This window comes from Maylandia zebra, linkage group LG1 (genome assembly GCF_041146795.1).
Source record: "Maylandia zebra isolate NMK-2024a linkage group LG1, Mzebra_GT3a, whole genome shotgun sequence".
Taxonomy (NCBI): domain Eukaryota; kingdom Metazoa; phylum Chordata; class Actinopteri; order Cichliformes; family Cichlidae; genus Maylandia; species Maylandia zebra.
This window is the reverse complement of record NC_135167.1, coordinates 10,655,006-10,677,345: the sequence shown is the minus strand read 5'-3', so window position 1 is coordinate 10,677,345 and position 22,340 is coordinate 10,655,006. Positions and strand designations below refer to the sequence as shown.

General features: G+C 39.7%; 1 protein-coding gene across 10 annotated transcripts in view; it reads left to right on the top strand.

Annotated features, from left to right (window-relative positions):
- Positions 1-22,340, top strand: part of celf6 (CUGBP Elav-like family member 6) — a 155,510-nt gene that overhangs the window by 107,890 nt on the left and 25,280 nt on the right. For 4 of the 10 annotated variants that reach the window (XR_003025177.2, XM_024806413.2, XM_024806373.2 and 1 more), the window contains exons 4-8: positions 3,690-3,818; positions 9,310-9,389; positions 18,537-18,710; positions 19,608-19,755; positions 22,188-22,337. Coding sequence is in view for 9 of the 10 variants with exons in the window: in XM_024806413.2 (XP_024662181.1) it covers positions 3,690-3,818; positions 9,310-9,389; positions 18,537-18,710; positions 19,608-19,755; positions 22,188-22,337 (681 nt within the window). In the remaining variant the exon portion in view is untranslated. The remainder of the gene's footprint in view (positions 1-3,689; positions 3,819-9,309; positions 9,390-18,536; positions 18,711-19,607; positions 19,756-22,187; positions 22,338-22,340) is intronic. The other 6 variants (XM_076877566.1, XM_024806367.2, XM_024806349.2 and 3 more) reach the window with 6 other exon arrangements.

Genomic DNA, 22,340 nt, shown 5'->3' with positions numbered 1-22,340 from the left:
GACAGCATATGGCATCTGTGCAAAATCCATTAATTTTTAATATACCGGGTGCTGAAATGAAAAGGCTTCCTGAGACAAGCAATTGTCAGATGTCAGTAGTGTTTTGATAACTTTTTTTCATCTCCCTTTTTATTTGCATTCATGAAATGGAGCTGTCCACATGCCACCTTACTGTGGACATGGCTGGAGACTGACATGGAGCCATTTTCCACACAATTGCTCCCACTTCCAGTCAAGTGTTGGGGTGAAAAAGGAAAACAGAAATGTATGGAATGACAGTGTGTGTTAGAGGACACAAGTAAGCACTCATAGTGGACTCATTTAAACATCAATTTACCTCTGATCACATGACAACAAGTATACACATACGCCAAAAGGGCAAGAATGCTAACAAGCATGTGGAAAAGTGCTAAATATGTATCTGTGAATCTAGTTTTCCATTTAAGACGTGTTTTAATATTATTTAAATGTGATTTAAATTATGTAAATACATGTCTTAATAACAATGCATGGATTTGTACAAGATATTAAAGTAGTTGTTTAAAGAACAGATTACAAAGGTCTCTTCATAGAAGAGCAGAGAAGTGTTGTAGAGCACAAATGTTCTCCAGCTGTGTGGCTCATCTCCGTTAGAAGGATAAGATGAGCCACTCTCAATGAGAGATAATACAAAGAGGTCAGTCAGTGTAATGATTTTTTCCCCCCACTTTTGTCATCTCAGTCAATTCCATAGGAAAGTCCTTGACCCTCTTAATGCAAATACATGACTACTACACAGGAGTATTTTTTTTCCTCCGCTTGCCCCTTTTAACAGATAACTCATTGGACTCATTTAGAGTCATGGAATCATCTCCTTGTGCAGAGGGTGCATTACGAGATATTTATTCATATTCATAAAATGCCAATTTAAGGCTTGCGAGTGGCCATAGGAGATGAGTGGGAACTTGCAAAATCCAATAAGAGCTGCTTTGGAGACAGGTGCAAAGTGGACTAATTAATAGCAATCTATACACTGGCCAGGGCATGCAGTGGGCCGACTGAGACACACTTAGGTCAGGCAATGAAAAGATAGCAGCTCCAAATTCATTTTCTCACTGTGGCTCTCCCAAAGGAAGGCTCAGAAGTACACTCACACTTCCTTTAATGCCTTCACTGGGGTGTAATTTATTTTTGCGTTTGCCAGCACATTTGGAAAGTTCATTACCTCGCTCATGGCTTGTTAATTAGCCTTGTAAAGCCGCCATTAGATCTCCTCGGGCCAGGGCCGAGATGAGACTTTTGTCCCAAAACATTAACACACTGCAGGAGGCCTGTAAAACTGCACTCTGCCCATTTAAGTTGTAACAGTGACACCTCAGTAAAAACCTGAAAGATGGAGGGGACACACATGGCAAAGTCTCTTGGACGTGTACCACTTTCACCTTTGGTGCCATTGACAGGGGTTGACCCCATTTCACTCTCTACCACCTGTTCAGCAATGACTGACTGATTCCCAGAACCATAGACGTCTTTACGCCTTTTGGTCATTGCTAAATTTCAGTTGATGTAAGTCGTTGTGGTGATCTCCTCAGGGCTGTCTCTCATTTCCGACCCTAGAGGTCCAACAGGGGAGACACATTAATGAACAGTAAAAAAAATCAGACTCAGCTGGTGGGTTTAAGAAATCCTACTGTGCAAGGCGTGACTATAGGAACATGAACTGGCACCATTGCTACAACACCAGCAGTGGAGACCAGCTACCGTAGCCTTATTGATTATGCAGGTGCTCATTTGTGTGGCCAAGCGGCTAGCAGGCATGTGTCTCATTTGAACTTTACAGGAATGGAACAGGATCCGATTTCCCCGCTGCAAAAAGGAAGCCCTGGTGCTTTATTTTTAGAACAGCTGCGTCTAATGGGGCCTGGCAGGTACAGGAGGCGTCACATCTGTTGAGGCCCAGGTGATGCTCTCACCCTCCACTCCTCCTCGCGCCTCACCCGCCCCCTACCAGTCAAATGACTCACGTTGAAGATCAACAGTGTCATTTCCAATAAACTCGTTTTCCTCTTCCTGCCACTTTCCATCAGTTCTGGCGATAGGTTCTTGCTAGTAGCCATTTCATTCCACAACACGGTGGAATAGGAGATGCATAATGTAAAAGATGTAAAGAAGATGAATGCTCTGTCTAATGCCAGGGCACCAGGAAGATTAATTAGAAAAATCCAGCTTTCTGACTGGCTAAAGTTTAGTGGTATAGAGCCTATACATGTGAATGTGAGTGCCTCCTTCTGGATATCAGCTAGGGCACAGTGAGACTGCTAGGTGAAGTTGCCCTTCAAATGTAATAAGCAGAATCCAATAAATTTGCTGAGGAAATGTTTGATGATAAAGATGTTAAATCGTGCTTGATTTAAGGTTTTGACTGTACAGTCAGGATTGTTTCACATTATTATTATTATTATTATCATTCACACAGGACTTTTTTCTGACTTTGTACAAACAGTTTGATAGATCTGATGCCCTGATCTTTCCAGGATTCATGTCTAGTGCTGATATGATAGCTTCATTTTTTCTGCAGTTGGCATAGGTCTTTTTGAATTTCCTAATTTTCCATTCATCCATCCATTTTCTCAACCATTTATCCAGTTCAGGATCGTGGGGGGCTGGAGTCTATCCCAGCTGACGCTGGGCAGTAATATGAAGGAGACTATTTAATTGCACCACAACAGCATCAACAGAAATATTTTTCAGTACTTTCTGCTGTGTTTAGTACTGTGTTCATTCATTTTAAGGAGACCAATTCTGTCTATATATTGTGCTATATTAATTTATCTTGTACTAGTTCTTATTTGTGGGAAATTAAATGAAATTAAAAAATGGCAAATATAGGAACCTGTGATTCAAATTATTCACAATAAAATCCTACTAAATCACACCTGCCATTGTTTTAATGGGCACTATCACTGAATGTGATCTTATTTATTCATTTAATTCTTTTTAATTCTTAATGTCTCATAGCTTTAGCTTCCCAAACTTAAGAATCGTTCATGGTGATAAAATATCATGAGCTGAATTGTCATTTTTTTTCTTTTAAGTATAGTACAAATAAACAGGAACTGGTAGAGAAAACAATGAACAGTGCACAATGAAAAACACTCTTTTTTTTAATACACTGGATTTCAAGAAAGACCTTTAAAATATAAAAAAAAATTCATATTATTCATTGGCGACCCTTGACATAGTTTACTCATGTGTAATATAATTCTTATGGCTTTGGTGATGAGAAAATGTAATAACATGTTCTTGCTCCGTGTTCCCTTTCAAGTTTGCAACCAGGCGATCTGACAGTTTCTCTAGCTGAGCAAAACATTCCTGCTCTCTTTCTACCTCTACCTGAAACCCACACCGCTCCAAGCGTCATCTGTATCAAGCATCACTGTGGCAGACTTGAATAGCTCACTGGAAACAAGAATATATCTCATTCATACCAGGGTGGGGTAGCACACCACAGAACAATAAGATCAACAACAATAACAACAGCAGCAGCAGCCACAACAACACGGCAGACTGCTGATAAAAGGGGGGTTTGAGTTTCACAAGTTCCTTTCAGCTCTGCAGAACGGTGCCATCAGCTGTACCATATCTCTCTTCTCTCCTCTATTCCACCCTCCCTCGACCCTCTTCCTTCCCTTTTCTCTCTTCCTATCTAGAAGACAGGAAGCTGTTTGTTGGGATGCTCGGCAAGCAGCAAAGTGAGGATGATGTCCGGCGGCTGTTCGAGACCTTCGGCCAGATTGAGGAGTGCACCGTCCTCCGAGGGCCTGATGGGGCCAGTAAGGGTCAGAGCCCACACACCTCCAACTCTTTTTTACCCCCTTCTTCCGTTTTTCTTAGTCCTTCTGTCTTTGTGTTCTATTTCACTTTCTACTCTTTACCAGAGGTGGGACCAAGTCATTGTTTTGCAAGTCTCAAGTAAGTCTCAAGTCTTTATCCTCAAGTCTCAAGTCAAGTCTCAAGTAATGTCAGGCAAGTCAGAGTCGAGTCTCAAGTCACTGGTGTAAAAGTCCGAGTCAAGTCACAAGTCTGAAACTTTGAATTTCAAGTCCTTTCGAGTCTTTAAAAAAAAAAACAACGAAAAAATAATGTTGCAGTTATGCTAAATGTAAATATTAGACCATGTAATTTTAAATCTGTGTTTTTCTCAACACATGACAAAAGTGAACGTAGAAAATATACACAAATTGTGAAATTGCACCTCTTTAAAATGCAGCTCAATTAAACTTAGCTCCAAGAATAATTTTCACCGACAGTTCTGAGATAAGCTGCATGTTATTCTTGGATGCGGTTGTAGGACCGGCTTTAAAATCGCATGACAAAAATATCATACACATTAAAAAAAACTGTATCACCAACGTAGCCTGGACAACATTTGCTAGTTAGATGAAGTCAGCTATCTCATTGTAGCATATTTATATGCATATTTATAATCATACGGTTCTTGGAGTGAGTGCATACACTCATGAAGTTTAGTAACTTCAGGTCACTGCAACAAGCCCAGGTACAGTTTACCGACGGATGGGTACAGGACCTTGAAATGCACCGTGTAGAAAGTAAAGACCATCGTACGTATCATAAGTTTACCAGTCTCACAAATTGTCGTCATAAATACACATTCATTAACCGTTTATTAATAGGACCTTTGAGCTCAACGGTAATTAATTAGCAGTGGAAATAATTTCTGGTACGCGTTACAGATATGTAGCAGTGACAATAATATTGTATGCTGTAATCGTACTGGGCAATTAGTGATACAAAAAACCTGTTTTATCCTGTGAATAAAAGTATATGTTTTTGTCAGTGTACCATAATAACAGAAGCGAAACGCAATATTGTGTCAGGACAATTCACTATTTATGCACAATAAATAAAGGAGCATAGCGCGACGATTTCTGTTCAGCGCCAGACTTGCTTGTAACCTATATCACTAATTATGTTATGAAAATGACGTATTAACTACTAAAAAACACTGACCTTCGTGTAAATGCTTGGAGCAGACTAACCTGTGAGCTGGAGTGTTCTGGGACGTTATATTTGGTCTTAGAATGGCTGCAATCCAGTCGCGTCTTTGTTACTTCGGAAACATGGCTGAACAATTTCTCTTCAACGACGTAATCCGATAACAACCGATCTCTTTACCCGTCGGCTTCCCGTGGCTGTCATGCGACCGGCTATTGCAGTTAATAATACAACAGCTTCTTGCCATTTTTGTGTTTCTTTTTATCGCTGTGTAACTGATTTTAATTGAAAGCCTGCGTGCGCTAGTACCGCTTGCCACGAGTTCCCAGAATCCTTTGCGGTTCTACCCGTGAATGACGTCACATTTTCAATCTCTATATAATATGCATGTTAAATTTTATATTTGGGGTAAAATATCAAGTCTTTTCAAGTAAACCGGTTCAAGTCCAATTCAAGTCCCAAGTCATTGGTGTAAAAGTCCAAGTCAAGTCACAAGTCTTAGAACATTTTTTCAAGTCAAGTCTAAAGTCATAAAATTAATGACTCGAGTCTGACTCGAGTCCAAGTCATGTGACTCGAGTCCACACCTCTGCTCTTTACATTTTTAGCACCATGCTTCACCCATGGTGCACTCATTGACATTGTCTATAATCCTCCCTTTTTGGTTTTTTTCCCCACTCTCTTATATGTCGCGCAAGCGTACCTTTCATGCATCATTGTCACTGTGCCTCAACACATCCTTCCTCCCACGTTCTTTTTCTCACTACTTTTTGTATTTTGTTTTCTTTTGTCCTCATGTCACCTTTCGCTTCTTTTTTCTTTCCTCCCCGAACTTCTTCTCATGTTGTCTCTTCATCACGGCAGCTTCCCTCCACCCTGTGCTTGTACTCAACAAATACATCACACAACACCTCGTCTTTCTGCTCACCCCTCTCCTCCTCCCGTTCGTCCTGTTATCTGAAAAGCAGAGGGGTGTAATCATGTTTGTTTCCCACATTCCCATCATCCCTCCCCAGAGACACCATTGGACAATAATGCCCTACTGTAAATAAAGCAGCCAGGCTCTGGGTTTTGCTGCCGTCACTCACTGTGCGGCAAATTTGCCTGTATTCGGGAACAGCTTATGCATTTTTGTCCGTGGCTTATATGATATTTGGTTAACAGAGCATGTTCAAATTAAAGATGGCTGTAAAATATGTGATGAAGGTGTGATTGTTCACAGAGTGCAAAAGGCTCCTAATCAAATTTTGATGGGTCTCTCTCGCTCTCACAGCCAAATTTGGAGCAATAAAGCCCACGATATTGCGCTGAACCTCTACCATCTTTTCTTTTTGTTGACTGTGATTTATTCTTCTACATGAAGCTTCTGAATGTGTGTGAGAGATGTGTGGGAAGGCAAAAGAGAGAGGATGATAATCTTGCAACGCCTTCTGAGTATATCAAAGAGAAAGCCTGGCTATACTGAACCACACACCTATCTGTGTCTACATCTGTTCCCCTCACTGTTAATCCCGGGTCTATTGCTCTGCATTGCCCCAGCAGCCCAGTACCTTTCCTTCTCCCTGCCTTGTTTCCTCTTTTGCTGTCTCTTTCTTCTTATCTGACTCCCTCTCTTTCTGTCTGCTCAGATGCCTCAAGCTGATTGACAGCACATAAAATGAAATAAGGCCGGTGCTGCTGTGTCAGACAGGAGCTAGTTTTCTCCCTCATTCGTGCTTTCACTTCTTTTCACCCTCCTGCACCCCACACCTCAACTCTTTCTTTGTCTCTCTTCACATGCCATACTTTCCCGCTTTGTTATTTGTCTCTATTATCACAGACTTGATCATTCATTTCTCTTCAAGTTTCACTGCTATGAAATGGAAACTGTAAAGTAATGTTAACTATGAATGCCACCACCAGACAAAGGTCTCATATATAGGTATCTGGGCCTATCAGTCACCGTGCAACAGTCCTATGCAATCATTACGGGATGTTACGGCAAATTATTTTGCCAGGCGCCTCGCTCGGGATGAGGTTCCCGTAATTTGAATGAGACAGACCTTGAAATTGACAGTGCTATCTGTTCCATGGTAGAGGCTTTGTCCCCTGTTGATGTAAATTTATGCTACTCAGAGGCTTTTCAGCACCCCTCTTCACCCAATAAAAAGGCCGAGAAGTTTAACATCCATCTCTCTATGGCGCTGCTCCTCAAAGTACTTTCAAAGTGCAACACTTGCTGCCAGAGTTGAATAGAGCCCCGAATTGTCAGGAATAATAGAGAGATGGCTTTTAGGTCTATAATTAAGTTGTGTTATAAATGTCACCCATCCAGAGGGATGGAATTCATGCATACATATTATTACCCCGGGAATTCAAAAGGCAGTGCAGATCCTCTCGCTTGAAAGCAATACAATCTCTCTTTTTCCCTTTTCTCCAACTCATTCTGAGCCATCAAATTCAAAAACCCAACAGTGCACTATAATTTCTGAGGCTGTAGCACTTCCCAGTTCTTTCGAGTTGTTGTGCTCCGTGTCCCTTTACTTTTTTTTAGGTCAGCAAAAGCAAAGCTACAGACTATTTTTTGATGGGAAATTTTGACAACATTGTATGTTCAGCATGACTTTGGTGATGGTGTATGCAAGCCCCGCAGTTAAGAGTCTGGTCTGTCTGGGCTACGTTGCCGGGATCACGGTGACCCTGGCACAATATATGCTGGCCTTGTTAGGGAACAAGCAGCGAGTTATCTTGCCTTAGAAAACTAGAAGGCTTTTTCGAGAAAAAACGGATCCCTTTTTATTTAAGCTACAAAGGTTAAATGTGTTTATTCTTCCAAAAGACAGAGCTACAGTCAAATGGTACACAGTAAGTTGATGTATTTCAGCTGGACAAATGAAGACCTTTCCTGCCACTTCCCGGAGGGGGGTTCAAGTGAAATAAAAGGGTGCTAGAATGCTATGACAGAATCAAGGGCTTGTTTGACTTATCACTTTGCCTCTGTAGATCTATACAGCTTTGAGGACACTGACAGTACAGAACACATGGCCTTTACTACTCACCACATTTTCACACATAACAGTTTCACGTGCTAACAATTTATTGTATGGCTTGAAAGTGTGTGCAAAGCCTGAGGTAAACGTGGAAATTGTCCTGCCACAGTTCTATCTATTTGATTTTGTCAGTAAATTATTAATTTGTTTGTTGGGAAAGCAAAGCTGACTCCTGAGAGGTAGAAGTGAATGGATTGCTGCCAGACACAAAAAAGCTCCTGAGCCTACCTATTAGTGTTTGTAGTTTAAAAGAATCATCACTCCTTTGGTCATGTAGAATGAATATATGAATGTGTGTAACTATTTTAAAACCGATATCTGCAGTTCACAAGAAACCAGGGATTGAACCCAGGAAAAGCCTGACTGGTTCTTTGACACTGCTGCTACTCAATTAATAAAAAATGGGGAGAATTAATCCATGAGTTTGTTAATTAGGTATCTCTTGACTTAACACATGAGCTACCTGAAGGCAAGGATAAGAATAGGACATAACAGAATACCCTGTGCAGTCTATGACAACCATAAAGCTTAGAGAAATAGCTCTTGTTTCATTTAATGGCTTTCTGCAAAATTACCACATTTCAGTTCCACTGCATTTCAGCTCACCAGCTTTCCCTTTATGATATTAATATAATGCGTGTCCTTACTGAGACCATACTAACAGATACGCTTTAGTCGTGCAGCGTTCCAAAACTCACGTTGTAATACTATGCAATATTATCTACTTCAATTATTTTTAATATTATTTGACTTTTTAATGCAATGTGGCTCCAGAGTAATGCTACCAAAGCCTGCTTCCTTGTCTTCTGGCCAGCTTTTTTGTTGACTTTTCTTTTGTGTATTAACTACAAAACAGATTTAAGATGATTTGAATGTCCCTTGAGCAAAGCACCCCCTCATCTGAAATTATATTCGAGGAAAGATTCGGTTAGATAGGCAGATTATAATGCTATGCCTTTGTCATCATAATCTCTTTTATGAGTGACTGCACACAAATCACAATGTGTAAATATTAAACAGATTAATAATCACAAACAAGTCATGATAGTAAATGCCTTGGCTCCATGCTCTAAAGTGGTGGGGGTCAAATTAGAAATGGGCAAGAGACAGGGTGTTCCAAGCAGCTAATGCCTTTAGTACAATTAGCTTGATTTATTCAGTTATGCACTCAACACACAAGTGGCAGAATATATTTACAAACCAGATAACATGAAAACAATGGTATTCAAGGCCATCCTGCTGATCTCCCCGCCTCTCCTCTCTTTCTCTCTTTCTATCTGTGCAGGCTGTGCCTTTGTCAAGTTCTCCAGCCATGCAGAAGCACAGGCCGCCATCAACAGCTTGCATGGTGGTCAGACTATGCCTGTGAGTAACAAGCTCATAACAAGTACTGTCATAATTGCTGCCATGAGTTGTCATGTTCATTTACTACAGTTGCATGCAATTGTGTTTTACACTTGATGTGAGCAGTTTTCTGTGAAAGTTTTCCAAAGGTTGTTCATATTTACCGTACTCTTTTCTGTTTTGCCTATGGTCTGAGTTCTATAAAATCACTGAGGCAGACTAGTCTAAAACAACAACACTGGTAAACTTGTTGACACTTTCTACCCTGCCAAGAGGCAGCCACTGACTAAGTGTTTTTTTCTTTTCCACATGACTACTCCCACTGCATAATGTGCACCTCTTTTGAAACTCAATTCCGAGCATATTTCCATTTTCTTTTTTTATATAGTAGTAAACTCTATCATGCATTCAAAAAACACGGACCATTATTAAGGTGCTAGTGAACATTTTGTAGTCAAAGGGGAAAAAAACTACACAAGTTAACCCTCTCAGGCTCAAATTAAGTTTTTGTTGCTAATGCACAAAAGAATACCTGCAGTGGTACTTCTGAGTAAAAAAAACCTCATAAAATATGTATGTGGGGTAATCAGGTTGTTAGCTTTTAACTGTTGCAAATCTGCAATGCCTGCCTTGAGAGGGTTAAACTGCCCGCAAAAATGTAACGCATGCACCGATTACGGAATCATTTGTAATATGAACAGGACAGATTAAAGTCCGTTTCTTTAAACGGTGTTGGAGAAATGTCTTGAAAACATCTCATCAAACTCAAATTATTAACAGTGATAGCTTGGTCCCTGTCATGGGACTACTTTTTGTTAAAGAATATTAAATATTTAAAACACTTATCATGGAAAGCCTCATTACAGAGACTAGAAGGGAGGTTAACAAGTAAGTCAATAATATTGAAAAGCACCCTAGAGTTAGGATGGATCTTCAAAATGAGGTCAGATTAATAAGCTGCTTTTGCTTCCTTAACTGCTTCCTGACATTTCAGCATTAAGTCCTTTATAATATTGTGAGACACTTACAGTTTATCACCCCTCCATTAACTTTTGGCTTTACATTTCCTCATCAAACCCCGGGTATTATCTATCAAAGTACAGGGTTGCGGACACGTTACATTGTCAATAATAATACACCTTCCAAGCTTATTTATAGATCAAATTGCCTAAAGATGTAAAAAGCAGAAATATATTTGGTTACTTTTGTAAAATAATACTTAAATTTGGTCCCTCCTCTCTCAACCAGCATGAGACAAAGAGGAGCAGCAGTGGCTGTGAGATCTAGAGAGTAACGGAAGCAGCATTACATTTTAAGGTACAATTATGTAGCCATGCTTATCTGCAGAAGCTAAAATAAATAAAACATATTGTTAATAAATATATAAAGTTATTATTATTATTATTGTTATTATTATTATTATTATTATTATTATTATTATTATTATTATTATTATTATTATTTAGAAAACCTGTTCCTTAAAGGACACAACACATATGTTAAAGAGGAAATGACATTCCACTAGTTTATATTGCCTGCAAAAATAGATTGCTACTTCCATAAAGGCAGGAAATTTTACTATTTGTCATTCCAAGAAACCAGGAGCCATTCTGCTTTTCTGTACTGTGTCTTTTCAGTGTCTTTTCATGTTGAGCCTTGTGTTCCTTTAGTTCTTAGTATTAATAGTTTCAGTCAGATTCCTAAACCACCTTAAATGGCACCGTTCGATTTGGATGAGCCCTCTGAAATGGCCAAGCCCTTCACCCAATCTCTCTAAATCACCACCTTATAATTCTGGAGGGGTTTAGGTTTCCAGATGATCCCAGTAGTGATTGAGACGGAGCCCTGGCAGTCCAATCCTCAGCTGACAATTGCTGGCTATTAATTAGTACTTTGATTTTACATATGATCAATTTATCTTTATTAACAGGCTATGCATCACAGTTGCTGTAATTGAATTAATTTTTTTTTTAAACTTACTTGATCCTGCTGAATTAGCTAATTATGGGCTGATTTCCAGTCTTTCTTTCATTTTGAAAGCTCTCAAAAGATTTGTTTTAAATTAACTAAGTGATCATTTGCAGGGTAACAGTTTATCTGAAGAGCTTCAGTAAGGATTTAGAGTTTGTCTCAGTGCTTGTCCTGCTAGATCTCAGTGCAGTATTCAGTACTGGTGTTCGCATTATTTTTCTACATTGACTACAATACACTGTTGGCATTAAAAGAAATGTGCTACGAGGAGTTTTTTTCTCACACATAAAATGACATGGAGTTCAACAGGGTTTTGTGCTGGGACTGAAGCATTTTTATGTTATATATGCTTCTCTAGGGTAATAGTACTAGAAAACTTTGCATACATTTCCGTAGCTATACAGACGATATCCATTTATACTGATATATAAAGTCACATGACGCAAATCACCAAATAAACCAAGAAACTAAGTTTCACTGCAAGTCATCTTAGAGTAACTTTTGATCATCATGTATCCTTTAACATGCACATTAAACAAATATGTGGCACTGCTTTCTTTCATCTAGACATTATCATTAGAATTCTAAACACTATGTGTCAGAGTGATTCCAAAAAACTAACCCATGCATTTGTTAATTATACATCAAACTTTTGTAGTTCCTTATCCCTGAAAAGGCTTGAGTTGATCCAAAATATTGAAGCTAGAGTACTAACAGGGAGCAGAAAGAGGCATCATATTTCTCTCATATTCACTGTCTCCCTGTTAAATCCAGAAGTTAATCCTCACATTCAAAGTCTTGTATAATCAGGCCCCATCATATCTTAAGGACTTCACAGCATCATATTATACTAATAGAGCATTTTGCTCTCAGGTGCAGTCTTGTGGTTCTTAGAACTTTTTTTTAAAGGGATTCCTTTTTCCTTTTAAAAGGGAGTTTTTCCTTCCCACTGTTGCCCAGTGCTTGTAGAGGAACACTTCATTGCTGGGATTTTCTGTCTAATATTGTAGGGTCTTTACCTTGAACGTATGAAATGCCTTGAAGCAACTGTTGTTGTGAGGTACTGCTGTAAAAACAAAACTGAATTACATTGGCTTAACATGACATGTAATAAGAGACAGCATTATAACTGGTCTCTATGCTTTTATAGAGTCCCGCAATCACACTTTATGCACTGCTGGCTAACTACAGTTTCAGACTAAACTGCCTAAACGTCTTGTGGGTCATAAATGAGGATAGAGAGAGATTATTTTTTGTGTAGGTTTATAAAAGCTCATTTATATCAAATCATCAAAAAAAACTTGATGTTGAAAATTATACAGAAATAGGAAAACTACATAAGTATAACACTCAATACACCCATTGACTCATTACAAAGAACAACAGTTGCTGACATCAAATGCAAGACCTTGCATCCTTCGGATAGAAAGTAATCTGAAATATAGATTACCACGTATGTGACTATGCGAGGAATTGTAAACACTGGGTAAAATGTGGGAGACTGGTTTGATGAATGTCTGAAATAGCATTAGTTGGTGTTTATTTCTTTAGCTGAAGAATGAGACCACTAAACCTGTAACTCTTGTCAAACAGCAGTTCATTATGAATTGGATACGCTTCTGTTAGGTTTGAACAACGTTACCAAAAAACGCTTAAGTAAAAGAAATGGCGAATTACAAAGCACCTCCCTGCCAGTGCTGTGTGTGTTGGGTACTACACAGCTGGACACACACATGAGCATGCACACACTTTCTGGCAGACATCCGCACTTTCACACACTTCACTGATGTTCCGCCATAAATATTTACGGATGCTTCCTGGCAGCCAGATAGTGTCTTGGAAGCCAGATTTAATTTACACATCTTTTTGATGCATCCTCATTTTGCATTACATTGAAGTAGTGAAAAAGGGAAATAAGTGGAGGAGATGTTTTAACTTTGCGTGAGAATATAGTTTGCAACCAACATTGTGGCATATATATATCGAGTGTCAAAATTCACTGGGTTGCGGGTCGAGAGCCAAAAAAAGTCATGTTGCGTATTGATCAATTGCACTTATATTGGGACTGTTTTTGAAATTTGATTCTAATCAAAATATTTGTCTTTACTTAAAATATCTTGTAGAGAAACTAGAAAGTTTACATAATTGACTGTAGCAATAGGATGTTTTTTTTTCTTTCTTTTTCAACAAGTTTAACTCGTGCTGGCTACCTTTGCACAGTTTGTATATGATGTCTACTTTGTTTCACAAATGCAGCCGCATTAGACCATGTCAATAACAAACCTGAGCTCTGTTGCAGATAAACTGTCCAAGGCAACATATGGAGCCCCAAATAAACCTGGGGCAGATCAAGAGATCCAATTGTTCATTAATAATCTATATTATCCATATCTTTCTCCCTCTATCCCTGCACCTGTTGTCCGCCTCTGCCCAAATCCAGCTTCCTCTCAGATTAATAGGCAAGGTGGCCATTAGTATCCAACTAAGGCTTTGGTACCAATGGGGGATGCAGTTAATTTGGATAATATTACTGCCACATGTCGTCAACAACTAACTAACAGGAGGTAGGATTCAGAGAGTGGGTTGCTATGCTCACTGCCTCCTGCCAGCTGTGAGGTCTGGATGAACCTTGAACAAAGATTTTTCTCTCACTCTGTCTCCCTTTTCCTCTTAATGTTCTCACTACAGCATCTGTGTTACCTGGCACACACACACGTGCTATAAATAATACCAAAAAACACTGGCCCAAAACAAATGGTTTTAATGAAGCTTAAGGGCAAGGGATGTCACCTAAGGGCATCTGCCGATAGATTGGATCATAGCTTTAATTGATGTTCATTGCAGATTGCAGGTGCTCTCAAAATTAAGTTAAAATATGACTGAGCACAGAACTGGCATTCTCGTCAGTTCAGCTGTTGAATTACTAGAAGGCTGCAGAGACACAGGTGGCAAAACTTCAAATGGCAAAGCCAGGGGCAGGCAAACAACACCCAGCAAATTGCAGACATTGTCATGTTTGGTATCACAGTGTGGCTGACAGAACCTGTGGAGCTCGGTACTGTTGGCAGAAACAAGAGTGTGCATGTGTATGATATTATAATGTAGTTCTGGATTAATGAGAGATAAGACCAAGCCAGAAAACACTGTCCCTGCGACACAGAAAGCTTGAAACAAAAATCCACGGTAAAAACCCTTGTAACTGACATACTGTACCACATTTGGTGCAGTTTTGTTTTGTGCTCCTTACAAATGAAAGGTAAAAATTGTTATTTATGGACAAAATGTGCATACCGATCCAGCCACATACAGTAAAGCCCACAGAGGTCCATCCAATTACCAAACAAGCTTCTTTTAGCGTTTTTACTTATTTTTATTCTCATTTTTTTTTTTACATACACAATTCATAATTTTGAGTCAGTTACAAGTGTAGAAAGCTGAGACAACTGTGAAAGTCTTACTTATTATTCAAAATTAGTGAATAATGTGAAGAAAAAATGGTTCTTAGTGAGTTAGTGGCCAATCATTACAGTGCTTTTTGAAATTCCAGTTTTCCCTTTATTGAAACTGTTTTTATACTGCATTGTTATTATTGTTGTTTTCAAGTGTCTGTAAAGGATTGACGATATGTGTCTTTTTCCATTTTTGTAGACACTTAACACTGGCGTCTTTGTATCACAATAATGCAGAGATAAAAGCATAATGCGATTTCACCGGTGTAGTTGCATTCTAATCCCTCAATTACCATTGTGTATTTTTCCATCTACACATTTTGTGACCTATACAAAATCCAATATAGGAGATTTTCACAAGTCAAGTGCATTGTTCAAGAAATTAGATTCGTTTTTGAACCTGTGACAAATTCCTTAGTTGTACCTGTCAAAAGTGAAGGCTCCCTGTTGGCCCTTATCAAATTCGGAAAATTCATTTTCTCTCCAGGTAAAGGAGTCATGCTGGTCGAGGTTATTATTCTGTTTGTTTGTCAGCTTGTGATTTTCTGCAACCAGTGAGGAGTAGCTGCTTTGCATCCAGTGCTTGTTGCTTGCCACCACCTGTTCCTTCATTACCTGGCCAGATACTATTCTTTCTTCATGTAGACAGACACTCTTAATCTGTAAGGGATCACACTGAAATCTGCCTTTTTGATTAGATCTTGGATCTAGTTGCCTTGAGATGTGAGGATATGTAATTCTCCTGTTCAGAGGTGAGGGTAAGATTTTTTTTTTTTCCTTGGCTTTTATACTATGAAAGTCGGAAATGCTTGGCTCTGACATGAGCGGCAGAAATGAAAACACCTGCAGAGGCTGTTGTACTGCTTTAACGCCAGTGCCAAGGCTACGCGCAGACTATGCAGACGTTGCAGAGTGGTTCTCCTCCCGTGCTGTCGTCTATAACAAAACACTGTGCTGGGTGAAACGAGACCAGGCCAAACTCGCCTCATCTTGAGTCACGGCGCAGTGAGTACAGGGAGCCTCGGGCTTTCACAGTCCCGATGATCACAATGCATTCTTCATGAGGTATTAAATGAATATAAGAATACACAGATACACAAAGCAGAAAATGAATGTAATCTAAATGCCAAGCCCCTGTGCTGTAGGCAAACTTCAGCAACAACGCTCGAGGAAGATGTTTGCTTAGTGCCAGCCTCATTAAATCCAACAGCCCAGTCCCTTCAATTGGCCCACAAAGTTGAGAAAGAACAGAAAGAGGTCAGAAGGTGGAATGAAATGCAATTAGAAAGGGAAAAACTGTGCCGTTAACGGCGCCATGTCGGCGTATTGATTTAACTAATTGAAATGGCATCGAGGGAGAAACACCAGATGGGTCTCCTCTGGCCTGAGGTAGGGTGCTGGCTGGCTCTGATAGGATCCCATCTGAGATGTACTGTCCCTGGGGTCCATGCTGATTCCTTCCACCATTCCAGCCTCTTTCTCACAGTTAGCTGGAGCCAACATTTTCTCCTGGATGTGTTTGTACAATGTTTATAGGAAAATGTTAACATCCTCAAATAGTTTGCAAAGAAAACAAACAAAAAAAAGAACTTATTTCATTTTGCATTTCCTAAATAGATATTTACAGTACATATTAGTTATATTTTATACAGAAAATTATAGACTTACAAAGGCAAGAAATAGTGCCGAGGGGAGGATAGCGTTTAAGAAAACGGTGACTGACTTTAGGGAATTGCACAAAATCAATAATAAATGTTGCGTGTAGGCTGGATAAATATATGAACTTCGCATTATGCAAGATTTATTTCAGCAGTCATAACTGACCAAAGAAAGCATGTGAAAACCCTGGCAAACTGCCCTCTCAATGGCACTATCGCTTATCTGTTACTGTTTAAAATTTCATGAGGCACTTACAAAAATAGGACACACTTTTTGCATGAATTGCTTTGAAATAGCATAGAGTAAAGCTCAACTACAGCAAGATAAACACTTTTAATAATAATAATGGATACTTTATTGATCCCCATGGGGAAATTACTTGTTTTTCTCTGCATTTGACCCATTCACTCAGTGAAGCAGTGGGCAGCCCACTAAGCAGGCGCCCGGGGAGCAGTGTGTAGGGACGGTACCTTGCTCAGGGGTACCTTAGGGTAGCCGTTAAGTGGATTCGAACCGCCGACCTTCCGATCATGGGGCGACCACTTTACCTACTGAGCTATCCCTGCCCCCCTGCTTTTGTACTATATAGTTGCAAAATTCACCTACACGAGATGGAATTTTGTTTATTTCTATGATTATCTGTTGGTGTAGCTCTGCTTTGGAAACATTCCTTTTGTAAGTGGTACCTTAAGCTTAAATTTGAATCTTTAGAACAGTTTGGTCTACCTTTGTCAACTTCAGTATATGATACAAAAAGTCCCATGAAATCATTTACAAGAAACGGGTGTACGCAGCATCACTCACCCTGATCAACCTTATCTTTGTGTGTCCTATGCAGCTCACATTTTTGATTTCTATAACTCAAGAAAATATGGAAATTTAAATCAAAGCCCGAATTTGTACTGACCCTGTCAGGATGAGACATTTTGTGAAAGATGAATCCAAGTTGTGATTATGGAGTCCTTTTCTCACCGCGACTTTGCTTTTATGATCTTACTAATCATATCCTGACTGCCCCCTGGCTGTCTCTGTCCTTCTGTCCTGGTGGTACTCCGTGCTCTTTCCCAGCATGCACTGCCTGTAATTAAATAGGAGACTAGTTCTCTTGACAGTGTATGTGGCTGTTTTCTTTGCCTGACATACCCCCCCTCCCCAGTCTCTCTCTCTCTTCTTGCCTGAGTGTCGCATGAGGAACTGACTCTGGTCTCTGTTTCTCAAATGATTTAATTGGATGCAAACTCAGGAGCGCGGACATCAATACAGAACTATATCTGCCATAAGGCAGAGCCATTAGTCAATACTTCGCCCTCCACATGCCGAAGGCTTTTGTCAGACCTAATTACCCGGTGCTGTATTCAGTGGAGCTTCACCAGTGGGGGACTTGGACTCCTGTGGGATCTGGTTAGGATCACAGTTCACTTTCAGTGTATACAGCAGAGTTAGAAAGTTCACAAAAGCAAATATCACTCACTATTCTTTTCCATTTAATGCTGACAGCTAAATGACTGCAGTCATATGAGGGGAATTTTTAATTCCAGTGGCCTCCTTGGTTTAGAGATATGAGTTCTTAAAGGCTTGAGTATGATGTGCACTGGACATTAAATGACAGAAATGAGTTGCACCAGTTCTCTTGTTTCACACAGGGAATCCACACTCGTGTTTTAATTGAAAAAAGGTTTGGACATTTATTAAAATGTACTTTTTATTTTTAGGTATTTCCCCATGGGAAACAAATACTGTTAAAAAAGTATCATGAACTATGACAATGCAATATATGGGATTGAAAACTTTGTTTTTAAGGGTTGCCAGATGTTCCCAGATCATATTTAAACTGTTCCAGGTAAAAACTGTTCCAGGTTAAAAACAACTGCAGTTCAACGACTTCTTGAACTGCTGTAGTTATATAAAAAATTGCAGTTCTTTTTGTCTTTTCAAGTTTATCATGAATTTATAACATTTATACAGCGAGTTTTGGCTAACAATAGGGTGCATACCAAAATAAAATGTAAAAAAAATCAAAGCATAGCTACAAAAGTATTTTTAATTTCAAAGTTGACTATTTAATCAACCTTGTAAATCTCCCCTCTAGGGTGCCTCGTCGAGCCTGGTGGTCAAATTTGCCGACACTGATAAGGAGAGAACCCTGCGCAGAATGCACCAGATGGCAGGCCAGCTCGGCATCTTCAGTCCTATGACCATCCAGTTTGGGGCCTATGGCGCCTACTCTCATGCTGTAAGTCTCAGCCCGGCGGGGGAGGAGACGGTGAGCTTTAAAAACAGAAAACAAAAACTGTTGTGATTTGAGGTTTGAACTCACACTCTCTCCCACTAGGCATGTGGCACTCCCAGTGAATGGTTCCTTAAGTGATTTACACTATCAAATAGCTGTTAAGAATCCCAAATTAAAGTGGCTTAAGAAAAAATCCAGCGCTGCTTTTTATATTGTCTTTTTATCCCCTTGTTTGTCCAGGGAAGCTGTTAATCACATATGCCCAGCACTACACTGTTTTACTTGCATACATATTCATTTTTCATTCCTGCATTTTCTGACTCAGCCTGTGAATCTAGACTGCAAATGCGAGCTTGCCTTTTTAACATTTTCGTCTTCTTACACATTTCTTTTTACCCAGACAGAGGTGCACGTTATTACTAACATCCCACATCGATTCCCCCCACCCCACCCCTTTCTCTGTCAGCCCTTCCCACCCCCATTTCATATTCACACATGAAAGTCACAGCCTGAGTTAGGAGTCTGTGAGATTTTACACTCACACAGTAGCTAACAGCTCACCCTGACAGGTGAGAATCGCCCACTCACTATCTTTCCTCTAACTCTGCCACTGTTGTCCCTCTTTTCCTCTCACACACTTATACATATACAGTACATATACAAATACATATTCTCAAACTCATTTCACCACATACCCTTTTGTTTCTGTATAATAAGCACAAGGCCAATGCAGTTTTACAGGAGCTGGGAAGCAAAGCTGCAGGGCAACACAAACCACTCTGTTCAAGAACAAGGCATTGGCCAAGCAAACAGAGATGTGAGAGTAAACATGCTCTGATCCTGCGGCTATTTCACCCTACTTTCCTTTTCTGTCCTTCCTTCCATCCCTCCCACCATTCGCCCTCTCCCCACTGCTCTTTAATCCTACAGCAGATGATGCAACAGCAAGCAGCCCTGATGGCAGCAACACAAGGGTCCTACCTGAACCCTATGGCAGCCATCGCTGCCGCACAAATGCAGCAAATGGCAGCTTTCAATGTCAACGGCCTGGTGGCTACTCCCATGACACCTTCCTCAGGTATACATTAACACACACACTACTAGCTGGTAAGGGTGCAAGAGCAGAGGCATGTGCAAAAGCACACATATACAGCCATTCAGGACTTTTCTTTTCATTTTTCACTCCTGCCCTGGAACATTTTCATCATTAGCAAGAATTATAGAAGCAGTAGTAATATATTCATTCAAGGCCTTTCTAGTTTTGCCCTTGTTACATTTTTTAAGATATAGGTCCCATTTTCTGGGTTAAGGCAGACACTGTCATTGTTGAATTAAAGGAAGAAGAGCCTTGTACTGAGTGAGGCATGATGGGAGAAGATGTACAGCATTCCTTTACACTCATTGGCAGCCACATTATAGAGTCTCTTTCTCCTCTTCTCTCACATTATCTTTCATTTTCTTTCTGTCTGTCACTCCTTCCTTCTGTGTCTCTATGACAGTGTTTTCTGGGAACTCAGCCAATCCGATGACTTTGGATGCAGAGTCCTTGGCTTATACAATATAAGAGCAAAGATTTGTGTGAGATAATCCTGGACCCCAGTCTGAACTATCATTTTGGCCCTTGTCATGAGGAGCTTTGATGGCTCGACACTAAGTAGGCAGGCTGCCTGAAGACAGGGTCATTGAAAATGTATTAAATAAAGTGGCTTGACACTGTACCTGGCATTTGTAATCCACAAGGCCTACATATTCCAAGTAATGCCTATAAAACATAATCCTACATGACTTAAATGCCCTTCACCTAGATAAGAAAAATAATAAAAATCCATCAGCATAAAAATGCACCGACAAGGTGACAAACTTGGAATATCATCGCAAGGAGGAAAGTTGGTATGAAAAAAAAGACACAGGTCTCTACATCCAGTAGACTTGCAGGTTTATATGTATCTGGACAAAAACAGTTTTTGTCATTTTGCATCTGTACACAAATTAAAAAAAAAACAAGATGTGAGTGAAATACAGAATTTCAGCTTTGATACAAATTTGAATTTGTATTAAAATATTGTTAAATGACTGTTTATGAATTACAGCCATTCTGTATACAAAGCCCCCCATTTCCAAAGGCTCAAATGTAAGTGGATAATTGACTAACAAGCAGTTTCGTGGCCAGGTGAGAATATTTCCTTGTTTTTCTATGAAAAATTACGCAGACGAAAGATCTGTGATTGAGTCCAAGTTTTAAAGTTGCTTTTGGCAACTGTTTACTAGAAATCCAAAAATAAGGTCCAAAGGGACATTGCAATCAAAGGAATACTCACTAATCTGAAAAACTCCCAAAACAAACTGATACAGCAAAACTTTAGGAGTGGCCAAATCAACAGTCATTCCCAGAAGGATATGACTCTGTGCTGAACATTGCTTTTTCAGTGGCAAATGTTGCATTTTCTCCCACTGAAACACAAAGTCCACATAAACAGAAACAACTTTCTGGGATTTCCTTACCTGGATGATTGAGCGTGCATCTAGACTAAGTGCTTTTTTTTAATTGAAAACTGAATGTTCAGTCAAACCAAGCCAAACCTTCCTTGATAAAGGAAAACACTGACATCATCTTGTACAGTCAGGAACGCTCTTAAAGAAGGAGCCATATAATTAAGTCTACAATAAAGAGACACCTTTATCAAACACTGTTGACACTCATGAACAAAAAGACCAGATTTGACTTTGTCAGAAAACATTTAGAAGAGCCTACACAGCTCTGCAAAAAATCTTAGATTAACTAAGATTACCAGAATGATGGAAAGAGAAAAGTGCCAGGAAGTCATACTACATCATCTGTTGAGCATGGCGGAGTCAATGTTATGGTACTGACTGACACAAGCCTCATTGCTGCTGTTCAATAGGCTACTGAACAAATTTAAACTTTTTAAAATTATGCAAAATTGCAAAAGGCTTAGCCGTGTCTCTAATAAAACCTCTGTAACTTTGCTTTGCTTCACTTCAGCAGCATTAGGTAATGTTAATATGTTGATTACGTTTTGTTTTGTTTTTGATCTACTGGAGAATATTTTTAAGGTTATCTGCTATAAAATCCCAGGCCAGGAAAGTCGCCTTCATGCTTTTCTGTGTTTTCTCCTCGGCTACTTTGACACAAAGGTATCTGCTGTGATGCTTACACCTTTGATAAAGTCTCGCAAGTGTCAGCTTTCTTTTCATAGAAATAAAAATATGGAAATGTACTGATACGTGATTAGAATTATAATATTTCTGACTGTCTGAGGCAAAATTTACCCGATTCAAATCGAATCGGATTGAATCGATTCTAGAAATCAGTGACGATACCCAGCCCTAGTCAAAATGTACACATCTGTACCCATTCGATGCATGTTATATTGTAGTACAGGTGAGAACATGTATTTTTCACTACAAGAATATACTTTTCTTGGACCAAATTTTAAGCTTGTTGCCTACACCCTGCAGTTTTCATAATGACTCTGTATCTATTTGCAGGCACCAGCACACCCCCAGGCATCTCTGCCACAGCCGTGCCCAGCATAGCCACTCCTATTGGGGTCAATGGATTCAGTGCCCTCCCACCTCAAAGCAATGGGCAGCCCACATCCGAGCCCATTTACACCAATGGTATTCACCCTTACCCAGGTG